The sequence below is a fragment of the Pleurodeles waltl genome, chromosome 2_2 (assembly GCF_031143425.1).
Source record: "Pleurodeles waltl isolate 20211129_DDA chromosome 2_2, aPleWal1.hap1.20221129, whole genome shotgun sequence".
Lineage (NCBI taxonomy): Eukaryota > Metazoa > Chordata > Amphibia > Caudata > Salamandridae > Pleurodeles > Pleurodeles waltl.
The window spans coordinates 1,189,151,005-1,189,163,225 of record NC_090439.1 but is presented as its reverse complement, the minus strand read 5'-3'; the positions used below and the strand labels follow the sequence as shown (position 1 = coordinate 1,189,163,225).

At 50.4% G+C, this 12,221-nt stretch overlaps 1 protein-coding gene across 1 annotated transcript in view; it reads right to left on the bottom strand.

The window, feature by feature from the left end:
• The window catches only part of LOC138279265 (vomeronasal type-2 receptor 26-like), a 129,519-nt gene that overhangs the window by 71,624 nt on the left and 45,674 nt on the right, over positions 1-12,221 (bottom strand). Inside the window, exon 2 of the mRNA XM_069219392.1 lies at positions 582-785. Within this exon, the coding sequence (XP_069075493.1) occupies positions 582-785 (204 nt within the window). The remainder of the gene's footprint in view (positions 1-581; positions 786-12,221) is intronic.

Here is a 12,221-nt window from a genome sequence, read left to right as displayed (position 1 = left end):
CTTTCCTTTCCTGCTGCGGGGTGAGATGAATACATGCCATGCAAGGCATGTGCCAGTCCATAGACAGCCTTGTAAACACTATATATCTGTGCATAGTTCATTGTGTGATACGAAAGTAACATTTGAAATGTCTCCTTTCCTGAGCAGTGACTTTCAGATGAATAAGCTGTTGCATTCTGAATATCCTTATCCATTAAAATGCAATAGAAATTAATCAGCCATAGATGTGCGAGAGCAGAATCATCTGGAAACTTTAATGGAGTAACACCATGGAGAAAACTACGAAATCCCAAAATTTCTCCTTTCTGGATTGAAAACACTAGACTTCCATTGAATATATTTGATATCATTTCATACTCTAATGTATTAGATAGAGCCACTGAAAGAATCCAAACTTTTCGAGGCAACATCTCCCATTTAGGGTATGAAAAATAATGAACAACACTTGTCGGGGTGCTGTAGAGAATGATCACCTGTGCCGTACATCTCCTAACAGCTTCCATGACTGTATTGAGGTTCCGGGGGTCAGAGCTAGAAGGATAAGCGGGAATCATATAGGAAAACTCGACGCAGCCTCCAACCTGGGGTACCACCACCCTCAGTTCTCGCAGCGCTAGCTCCCCGCTGTCATCATCCGTTGTCAGGATCCCCACCCAGGTCCACCCGAAATGTCTCAACAGCTGAGCAACTCCAGAGAAGAAAGAGAGCTCGTTTGGGACTGTCTGGTAAAACGTGGGAAAACTCATCTTGTCACTGAATACAGGGTTCAGAGCCCCATAACTGATCTGCAAGGATGAAAACAAATAAGGAAAGAAAAGAAACATGATAAGAAGTCTAGCAACATTCTGGCCAAGAGGGGATCAAAGTCACCACTCTAACAAAATGTACTTTAGCTTCAGATGGAGGTAGTTGTTCTAAAAACAGACTAGATACGAAACATAACATACCTGAAGCAATTCTATTTTCCCAAGGTATTTTAAAACTGCTTCACTCACACTTATGTAACACATTTCAGATGTCACTATGATTAAACATTTTAAGATTAAAAAAAATCTTTGAATTCCTTTTTGTGAACTAATATGAGTAATGAACATTTGTCACATATATAACTTGCTGAAACCTAACTTTTCTACTTTATCAATCTGTAAACTGGAGATCCAAAGCCTGGCATTTCTACTCACAGGAAAGTGCTTTTCCCTGGATCCTGCTTGCAACCAGGTCTTACCCCTAGTGCAGGCCAAGTCACCCGGATTCAGCCCAATCAATGTCATTTTAAGAAGATGCTCAGGTAACCTCTTGAGTGAAAATGTAATAGATGCATTTTCTAAACCTGCTTGAGTTGCCGCATATTATGGGATATTAAAAAGTCTCTGGGATATTGAAATGGGTGATTTGGTGATAGTTCTTGCATTAGTCCTGGAGGAGTAAGAAGGCCGGTAATAATTGTAGGGTTTCTGCCGCGGTATTACCAAGATATTTCCTATGCACAGTTTTAGGTACCAACTTATTCTGAGTATTATTGATTTTTATGATGAGTTATAGTCAGAAATGCTGAATCAATCACATTCCCTTAAAATGATCTGAATTGACATTTAGAAGTGTCTTTATTAATGTGATTGAGTTTTGCCACATTTGACCAGGTCTCCATTGTGATTGTTGTGGTTCATCTGGCTCCTGATCACTTCCCCTTCCAATCAATGTCTCACTGGTTGGCATCTTTACCCACAGCCTTCCCAGAGCACAGGACACTGTGACGTAACGAGGTATTTTCCCAGCTGTGCATTCATTGTGGATGACACTTTCTAGGTGCTGTTCCAGTTGTAATAGCTCAAGGTCTCTTCCACTTTGAGTCTGTTGCGGGGTTAGCTTGCTTCTTCCTGGGTACAGCCCGCTCTTTTGACATGTTGCACATTAGCTGGACTTCCTATGACGAGTTCATCACTGGTGATGCTTCTGCTTCTGATTTGTGAAACATGTGTTATCAATACTCACACCACACTAGCCTTGCAGTCCTTGTTTAGTACCTATTCATAACATCTGTATAAAAAGCTGTGATTTTGGGGTGAGCCAGATGACTTTCCTTTTTCACCAAAGATTCTGTCCAATTTATGAGAGACTTTTCTCTTTCCTCTAGGGATGTTGTTGGTTTCTGCTTTAATTGTGCTGCTCATTTGGGATTTAGAGTAATTTTGATTTCTGATCATGTACTCTGCATTTACACCTTCATGACATTTAACTTTTATTCTGTACTCCCTATTTTTTTAAATAATTTGTAATAAAATTCTTTAAGGTTTTCCTAATCTAGCTAACTTATTGAGTGGTCCACACACTTATGTATTACTCTTCTCAATTTACATTGGGCCTGTTGATCAAGGGTGCTGGGGCAGAACAGTCAGAGGTAGATTTTAGGGTGATCCCACACCATTACTAGGTTCCATCCCAGCTACTGCTAAGTGTTATCCTTGCAGTAACTGAGATAAACATCAGATATATGAATGAATAGAGCCTCCCGATCTTTTTGTTTTTACATTTTGCGTTTATGGGCCACTACTTCTTTCTAACACTGTTGGTGGGTCGCTCTCTTCCAGTGTTTGAAGATGTATTTCTAGCCCCAGGATAGTGTGGGAGATGTACTGTGGTGCCCATGGAAGGTGATATCTTCTACATAAGTGGTGTAAGAGGAGTAATTTTGCAGGATGAAAAATCGGAGTTGGATATGGTTTAGAAGCTTTTTACCAGTAGACTAGTAATTTAGAGCGGGCCCATTATACATGTAATAGGCCACACGCTGGTGAGCCACCTCTCCAACAGAGATCTTTAGGGCTTAAAGGTGCTCTGATGAGCTTAGTTTGTGTCAAGTACCATGTGTGTGGAGTCTTCAGGCATGCGTCCCTAAGTTCCCTGTCATGGGTGTCCAGAAGTGCGGTCAAGACTTCGATTGAGTATTCTGCATACAAAAGTGTTTCATAACTAACTTTAGTTTCTTGTTCAGCCACTGTCGAGAGTACATGTGTGTTCAGTGTACCATACAGGCATGGCTCTACCCCTCTCTATGTAAGACATACTGGACAGGATTGGAGGTTGACAAGCCTCCAACATAGGCCCTCATTACAACCCTGGCAGTCGGTGTTAAAGCGGCAGTAATACTGCCAACAGGCCGGAGGAAAAAAAATGGGATTCCGACCGTGGTGGAAACCGCCAACATAGCCAGCCACTTTAACACTCCGACCGCCAAGGCGGTACAAACAAACAGCGTGGCGGACACCGCCAACAGACAGGCTGGAGACAATGTACCACCCACCCTATCACACCACGCCTATCCGCCACCCTTTCTGGGGTGGAACCAACGGGAATAAAAACACGGCGGAAACAGTACACAGAAGGGAAAACACTCACCTCTCCACACCCCACGAGGAACCAGGACGCCATGGAGCCCGAATTGCAGATACTGCCGGCGATGGTCTTCCTGCTCCTCTACCAGGAGCTCCAATGACGGCAGCGACAACCACGGTGAGTACTGCATCTACAACACAGGGGAGGGGGGAGGGAAAAGAGAGTGACACACACAAACAGCCTGCAACATCCCCACCCCCACCCTCGCCCCCAACACCATATACACAAATACATGCTGCAACAATACAAATATACCCCTTCACCCCCCCCACTGGGAGAACGCAAGGACAAAAGGAAATGATTATAACGCTTGTAATCAATAAAAATCCATTAGTCAAAAGTCAAAATCCAGTATGTACAATTATGTACACCAACTACACAAGTCCGGATAGTGCACCGATCATTGTCCTTGGACCACTGGGCCCAAAATGCATGGGTGAGGCCCACAGATGATACCTGACTCCAAATGGAGAGAACACTGGAGGGGCATCACATAGAAAATATACAGGCACCTCAGGGGGAGGGGGGTACCTCAGCCTGATGAACGCACAACACCACTGCTCCACGAGGGGGCTCCATGCCCATTGATGTATCCTGGGGAGTGCAAAGCCACAGTCTCTCAAGTCTTTTCAGTGGGTGGTTTGCCCACTGCCTTATCCTGGGGAGTGCAAAGCCACAGTCTCTCAAGTCTCTCCAGTGGGTGGTTTGCCCACTGCTTTATCCTGGGAAGTGCAAAGCCACAGTCTCTCAAGTCTTTTCAGTGGGTGGTTTGCCCACTGCTTTATCCTGGGGAGTGCAAAGCCACAGTCTCTCAAGTGGATAACAGTCTCCACTGGTTCTGGCGTGGGTTTTGTGCCCAGAGTGCTTCATCCTGGCAAGGACTGAGGTAGTGGATGAGATACTCCACTGGTTCTGGAGGGGGCTTTGTGCCCAGAGTGCTTCATCCGGCCAAGGACTGAGGTAGTGGATGCCTTTCTCCACTGGTTCTGGAGGGGGCTTTGTGCCCAGAGTGCTCCACGTGCATTGTGGCTGGAACAATACACTCGCCTGGGTGTGTGTGCCACGAGATTGCCGAGGTACAGGTAGGATGATACGCCATGGAGGCAGAGGCATACCTAACACTGCTGCGGCTTCGCATTCCATATGCAGGTGACAACTGTGATGACAGTGATGCTTCATGGAAGCTGCCCAGGGTCATGGAACTCACCACCAGCCTCAGACGACTGACCACTGGGGATGGTAGCCATGTCTGCGGTGGTGCCACTGTCTGAGGATGTCCCAGAGCTGCTGGCGGTGCTTGCGGCGGTGTCAGTCGCGGCGGTGCTGGCGGCGGGTTCTGTGGCGGTGGTGCTGGCTGCCTGATCTGTGGCAGCAGTGCTGGCTGCGGGGTCTGTGGCGGCGGTGCTGGCGGCGGGGTCTGTGGCGGCGGTGCTGGCTGCTGGGTCTGTGGTGGCGGTGCGGGCGGCGGGGTCTGTGGCGGCGGTGCTGGCTGCGGGGTCTGTGGCGGCGGTGCTGGCGGCGGGGTCTGTGGCGGTGCAGGTGGCGGTTTTCTCCGCCATACAGGTTGGCGTTGATGTGGACAGAAGGTGTGACACTGGTCCCTCAGTCCGTGCCACCATGCCCTCTCCTGACCTGCCCTTCAGTTTCTGGTCCTTCCCCACCTTTGATGGTGTCTTGCCACTATCCCCTTTCGTTTTCCCTGACCCCTTGGTGGCAGGTGTTTTCGGCTTCTTCCTCCGGGATGTGGGCACCTTTTTCACCTTGGCAGGTGGTGGAATGTCCTTGCCCTCGCTCCGTGTCACACTGGCAGACCTGATGGTTGGCGCACTCCATGACCCCGCAGTTGCTGGCAGCACTGTGTCTGGGGATGTGGTGGCTGAGGTGCTGGGCTTGGACCTGGAAAGCCTGGTCCTAGGGGAAGGACGGGGGGGAGGTGTGGGGAGGAGGTCAATATTTGACAGGAAAAGTTTTTTAGACACACTGGGATGGGTAGATGGAGGGGGTTTGGGAGTGGAGGTAGTGGTTGTAGGAGGTGTACGTCTGCTGAATTTGGGTGAAGGTGCATGGGCTGGAGACTGTTGTGAGGTGGATGGCTGTTGGGTGGGTGTGTGCCTGCATTTGTGTACTTTGGGAGGAGGGCTCACAGACACACTGGAAGAGGACACTGGGGATGTGTGAATGGTAGTGGGTGCGGTGAGTGCACGTGAGCAGTGTGTGGTGATGGGCGTGCTGGTGATGGAGGTAGTGGCTGAGGATGTAGTGCATGCAGATGTGAGTGGAGATGAGACTGGGAAGGAGGAGTGAGACGTGGAGGAGGGGGACACAATGGAGGCAGTGGAAGTTAGTATGTGTGCATGGGTATGATGCTTATGTGAGTGCCTGTGAGATGTGTGGTCCTTATGTTTGCCTGAGCCACTCTTGTGTGTTGATGTGTGTGCATGCTGGTCTGATGGTGTGTTTGGGATAGGCTGAGGTACAGGGGATTGGGTATGGGTGGAGGAAGTTGGAGGGGGGAGGCTGGACACAGGGACAATGGCTGCCATCAGTGCTGAGGCCAGAGCCTGAAATGCTCTCTGTTGGGCTGCCTGCCCAGAATGAATGCCCTCCAGGTATGCATTTGTTTGTTGCAAATGCCTCTCAACACCCTGGATGGCATTCAGAATGGTAGACTGCCCAACAGTGAGGAATCTCAGGAGGTCAATAGCCTCCTCCCTGAGGGCAGCAGGGCTGACTGGGGCAGGGCCTGAGGTGCCTGGGGCGAAGGAGATGCCCACCCTCCTGGGTGAGCGGGCACGGGACACATGCTGAGGGGCTGCTTGGAGGGCGGTGCTGGTAGGGGGGGTGGCGGCTGTACCTGTTGATGCGGGGGGCACAGAGGGGCCCGCCACCTCAAGGGAGCTCCCATCAGCGGAGGAGTTGCTGTCACTGCGGTCTGCTCCTGTCCCCGCCGTGGAGCTGCCCTCGCCCTCCGTCCCACTGGTGGCTTCAGACTCCGTTGTTTCGCCCTCCAGGGCCAAGTGGGATGCAGCTCCCTCCTGCTCCGGTGCCAATACTCCTCCGCCTGATGATGCTATTGCACACAAGAACAGGGAGACCACAAAAAAGGGGGGGGGAAGACAGAAGAAAGACATGCTCAGTGCATGCAACACCACTACCGTTGGCAGACACAACAGACACAGCAGCCCTCTGCACTACGCCATGCACTTATACTTCCTAGATTAATCCCATGCCCATGGGGTACAAGGCCTAAGCCCGATTGCTGCACACATGGAAGTCACAGGAGCCTGACTAGGTGTAGACGGCACTAACCACTGTTGGGGTTGGTGTGCCACATAGCCTGCCTCACAAGGGACCTTGCCTACAAACGTCGCCCTGGCCTAGAGAACCCAGTGAAGACACCTCGTAATGCGTGCAGAGTCAGCTGAATGAGAGTGTACTCATCCCCTTGTGGCTGCTGTGATGCCCTCAAGCGCCCATCCAACTCTGGATACGCCACCGCCAGGGTCCGGAACATCAGGGGGGTCATGGTGCGATGGGCTCCCCTCCCACATTGGGAGGCCATCCCCAGCTGGGCCTCCGCCGTCTTCTTGCTCCAGCGGCAAAGGTCCTCCCATCTTTTACGGCAGTAGGTGCTCCATCTGTGGTGGACCCCCAGGGTCCGGACGTCCTTGGCGATGGCACGCCAAATAGCCTTCTTCTGGTTGGTGACCTAGAGGAATAGTACAGGGGAAAAGGGAAATCTTTACCCGTCCAGACCGTCATACTCATTGGCCCCCGTTCCCACCCTTGCCCTGACGCACATACACTCACCGTCCGCACATGCAGGCCTCAGCCCCCCCCATTTATCTTCCATCCACACCACTCCAAACAGGCATTGCCCATACAGCATGCTCACAGTGTACTCACCTGTTTGTCTGGAGGACCGAAACGTTGTGTGTACTGGGGGAGGACCCCATCCACTAGTTTCTCCAACTCCTCCGAAGTGAAGGCAGGGGCCCTTTCCCCAGACACATGAGCCATCGTCGCTTCCAGACTGAGGTCACAGCAGCACTTGCAGTGTAGGTCCTCTCCTGTTGAAGGTCAGGTATCAAGTAAGTGAACAGACAGAAAATGGCATTCACGTCTGCGGCGGTGCGTACCGTCACACGCCGGCATACATCGTCATTGGCTCCTCTGACCCATAGGGTCCAATGTTAACCAATGCAGGATTGCGCCGCGGTCTTTGACCGCCTACCACGACGGTGTACAACGCCAGCGCAGTTACCTCATATCCCCTTGTCCCACCTTACAGGTCAGGTAGCCGCCATTTCATTAATATTAACTGCGTCACACCAATGTAGGCCTTGAATACACACAGTAACAGGCACATTGCGGATTAATAAATGTGTGCATATGACATTTTGTGATACCTCAGTGTTGGCTGACTCTCTGCTCGCTGTTCTCGTCCATAGGGCACGTCTGCTGGGGCAGGTGATGAGATGGCGGCATCCTCCGGTGTACAGACTGCTGGTGGACCTGTCGACAATGGAAGAGAGACACGTAATAGTCACCTACAGACTTGATTGTGCAACAATCCATGAACTGTGTGCCCAGTTGGAGCCAGACCTGATGAGAGCTATCCGCCATCCCACAGGAATCCCCCCTCTAGTGCAGGTCCTGTCAGTACTCCATTTCCTGGCAAGTGGTTCCTTTCAAACAACAGTGGCCATTGCATCAGGGATGTCCCAGCCAATGTTCTCTAACGTGTTATCCAGAGTGTTGTCTGCCCTGCTGAAACACATGCGCAGCTACATCGTGTTCCCTCAGGTGGAGGATTTGCCCACAGTGAAAGGTGACTTCTATGCCCTGTGACTTATCCCCAACATCATAGGTGCCCTGGTACCCCCCGCAGGAGTGAACAGGTGTACAGAAACCGGAAGAGCTACCATTCTATGAATTTGCAGATGGTGTGTTTGGCCGACCAGTACATCTCCCATGTGAATGCCAAATTTCCTGGCTGTGATGCTATTAATTGTGTTTGACCAATGACTTTGTGTTTCACCACTGCGCATATTAGTTGCTCAATGTTCAACAGTAGCACATTATATGTTTTGTTCAGCCTAGCAGCCTATTGGCTTTGACATGGCATTAGCCATTATTTTCTGTATTCTACCTATTGGCTTTGACATGATATTAGACATTACATTTGATATTCAGCTTAGCTGCCTATTGGCTTTAACGTGGAGTTAGACATTGCAGTTGAGAATCCAAGCTGTATTTTTCCAAGCTGTGTTTTTCCACAAGATAAACCAAGCTGTTTTCTTCACACTAGACTAGACCTGATAAGAGAGAGTACATTTGGTGTTTTCCTTTCTGTTCAGGCTTGGGAAGAGGAGAAGTCTAGGAGATCTGGCCAGTCTCCAAAGGCTTGCGTTGTTTTCCCGAGTCTGAGGGGAGGGGGCACGCTTTTGTAAGGATGACTTGGGGCTTCAGAGATTTAGATTCAATGCTTGACTTCAGGCTGGAACTTGGAGCCAGTTGCCAGTCTCCCATGTGGGGAGATAATCTCTTTCTCGCAGTTGACCAGAGTCATCAACTTGCAGACCCCAGAAAGATGAAGCTGAAGATAGGTCTCATACGGTGATGAATTTTATTGTTTTGCTTTGCATTGAATATATAATCTGCTGTGTACATTGCAACTGAGAAGTACTGTGATATATTTTGTTTTCATTGCTGTGACTACTTTTACTCATTTGAACGTGTGCTTGAAGTCTATTAATTCGTCTCTCAAGAACTTGTGGGTGGGGAAGAATTAACAACAATAAAGGTCTTCTTTGAACTCAGAAGTGCATTCCAGAGAGGTTCTGTAAGCTCAGATACGAGATAAGTAGGAAGACAGAACACTGGCTCAGTGCATGACGCTTACATTCTGAGGAATAGCAGCATCCCTTATGTGATGGGCCAACACCAGAGGCAACGTGTGTGGCTAATAGGTGAGGACAAGGACCCTATACAGTGTGAATAGTTTTCTGGGTATGGGGTTGTCCCTGTGGGTTAGTGTGTGTCTAACAGTTTTCCCTCGACATTTGCAGGTGACTCTGGTTACCCCAACCTGTCATGGCTACTGATCCAGTGAGAAATCCCAGGACAAGGGCGAACTAGGAGGGTGATTGAACGCACCTTCGGCCTCCTGAAGGCCAGGTTCCTGTGCCTCCATATGACAGGTGGTTCTCTCTACTACTCACCAAAGAAGGTGTGCCAGATCATCGTGGCCTGCTGTATGCTGCACAACCTGGCTTTGCGACGGCAGGTGCCTTTTCTGCAGGAGGATGGTCCAGCTAGTGGTCTTGTGGTAGCTGTGGGGCCTGTGGACAGTGAAGAAGAGGAGGCAGAAGAAGAGAATATTGACAACAGAAACAACATAATCATGCAATACTTCCAGTGAGACACAGGTAAGAAGATGTCACTGCCTCCCACATCTCATACTATTGTTAGAGCTAGCATAAGTCTGTCATTTTCACTCAGTGTATGGACCCTGACTTGTCACTTTGCCTTTCCATTTCACAGATGTGGGTCCCACTTTGTGCCTTCTGCTATATTTTCTCCAGCCCTACAGCTGTGTTACATCGGTATGTGAACAATTAAATTGACATCGCTATATTCCATGGTTATTGCAATTACACGTTTGTGAAAGCACAGACTGACTCCAGATTGTTTTGTGATTGAAGTGTGTTTATTTCTGTGCAAATAAGTGGAGGGGGTTGTAAAATGGGTGGGGTCATGGTCTAGGAATGTCCATGGCGAGTCCAGTCTATTTGTTTCACAGGTGCATTGTCCAAAGGGGCATAGGAAGTGGAGCAATGGCAGTTGAAGTATGGACAGGGTGACAAAGTGGGACAGAAGGGTGACATTCAGGGGGGGTCTCATTTCCTGGCAGGGGTCTTGGCAATGTTCTCTGTCTTGTTCCTGGATCTCAGGGACCGTTTTTGGGGTGGTTCTCCTTCTGCATGGGGTGAGGTGCTGGTGTCCTGTTGTTCCTGTGGCGGTGCCTCCTGTCCGCTAGCGCCGGCGGAGGTGGAGGGCTGCTCATCGTCCAGGCTAGTGTCAGGGGCCCCTTGTTGTGCCACAGTGCCCCTCCTGATGTTGACAAGGTCTTGCAGCACACCTGCAATGGTGACCAGGGTGTTGTTAATGGACTTCAGGTCCTCCCTGATCCCCAGATAGTGTTCCTCCTGCAGCCGCTGGGTCTCCTGAAACTTGGCCAGTACCGTTGCCATCGTCTCCTGGGAATGATGGTAAGCTCCCATGATGTTGGAGAGGGCCTCGTGGAGAGTGGGTTCCCTGGGCCTGTCCTCCCCCTGTCGCACAGCAGTCCTCAAGTTTCCCTGCTTTCCTGAACCTCTGTCCCCTGAACTGTGTGCCCACTGCCCCCAGGTCCCTGATTTTCTTGGGTTGGTGGGTTTGCCTGGGTTCCCTGTAGTGGTGGACACACTGCTGATTGACCTGTCCTGGGGACAGAGGGATGGGCCTGCTGGGTGGGTGCTGTGCTGGTGTTTCCTGAGGGGGGAGGGTCTGTGGTGGCTTGTGCCAGTGTCAGGGGAACCGACTGTCCCGAGGTCCCTGATGGGCCGGGCTGGTCATCTTGATCCAGTTGTGTAGAGCTGCTGTCATCACTGTGGGTCTCTTCTGTGGGGGGACTGGATATGTCTGGTACCTCCTGTCCGGTGACGTTGGGTTGGGGTCCTGCAGGGGTGTAAAGGCATGATAATTGCATCTGTGTGTGTCATTGTGTGCAATGGGTGAGTGACCCTGTACTCCAGTGCTTGCCTTCTTGTCTTGGTCCTTGTGTGATATTTGGTTTGGGGTCTGTGTGGGTATCTGTAGTGGACATGCTTTGATGATGGGTGTCCATGCTTTGGTATTGCATGCAGGGCTTGGTGTTGGGATGGGTGGGTTGTGATAGTGGGGCATAAGTGAGGTGTTGGAGTGATGGGGGTGAGGGTGAGGGTGGGAGTATGTGATGGCATGCAGGTAGGGTGGGGGATATAATAGTAAAGCTTTGACTTACCAGAGTCCAGTCCTCCTGCTACTCCTGCGAGGCCCTCAGGATGCAGTATTGCCAAAACCTGCTCCTCCCATGTTGTTAGTTGTGGGGGAGGAGGTGGGGGTCCACCGCCAGTCCTCTGTACAGCAATCTCGTGTCTCGAGACCACGGAACGCACCTTCCCCCGTAGGTCGTTCCACCTCTTCCTGATGTCATCCTGTGTTCTGGGGTGCTGTCCCACTGCGTTGACTCTGTAGAAGATTCTGCACCATAGCTCCATCTTCCTTGCAATGGAGGTGTGCTGCTCCTGTGATCCGAATAGCTGTGGCTCTACCCGGACGATTTCCTCCACCATGACCCTGAGCACCTCCTCAGAGAACCTGGGGTGTCGTTGAGGTGCCATGATGTGCTGTGGGTGATGTGTGAGGTGGTGTGTGTTGTGATGTGTGAGGGGGTGTGTTGTTGTGTGTTGTTTGAGGTGCGTGGATGTTGTGCAAGTGATGGTGTTGTGTGTCTGTTGATGCTGGTGTTGTTTATGGTGGTGTCTCTCTCTGGTGTGGTATCAGAATTCTGGTAGTAAGGGTTTGTGGGTGATGTGGGTGTGTGTTTTGTATTGGATTGGGTGTGTGGGTGTGGTGTGTGTATGTGTATGTGTGGCAGGTGTGTGTATTTCGATTTGTTCAATGTGATTGTGTTTTGTAAATGTGTGTGTATTTTGAGCGCGGCGGTGTGTACCGCCAATGGAATACTGCAGTTGAAAGACCGCCGCGTAGATTCATAGGTCGTGATAGTGTGGGCATATTCC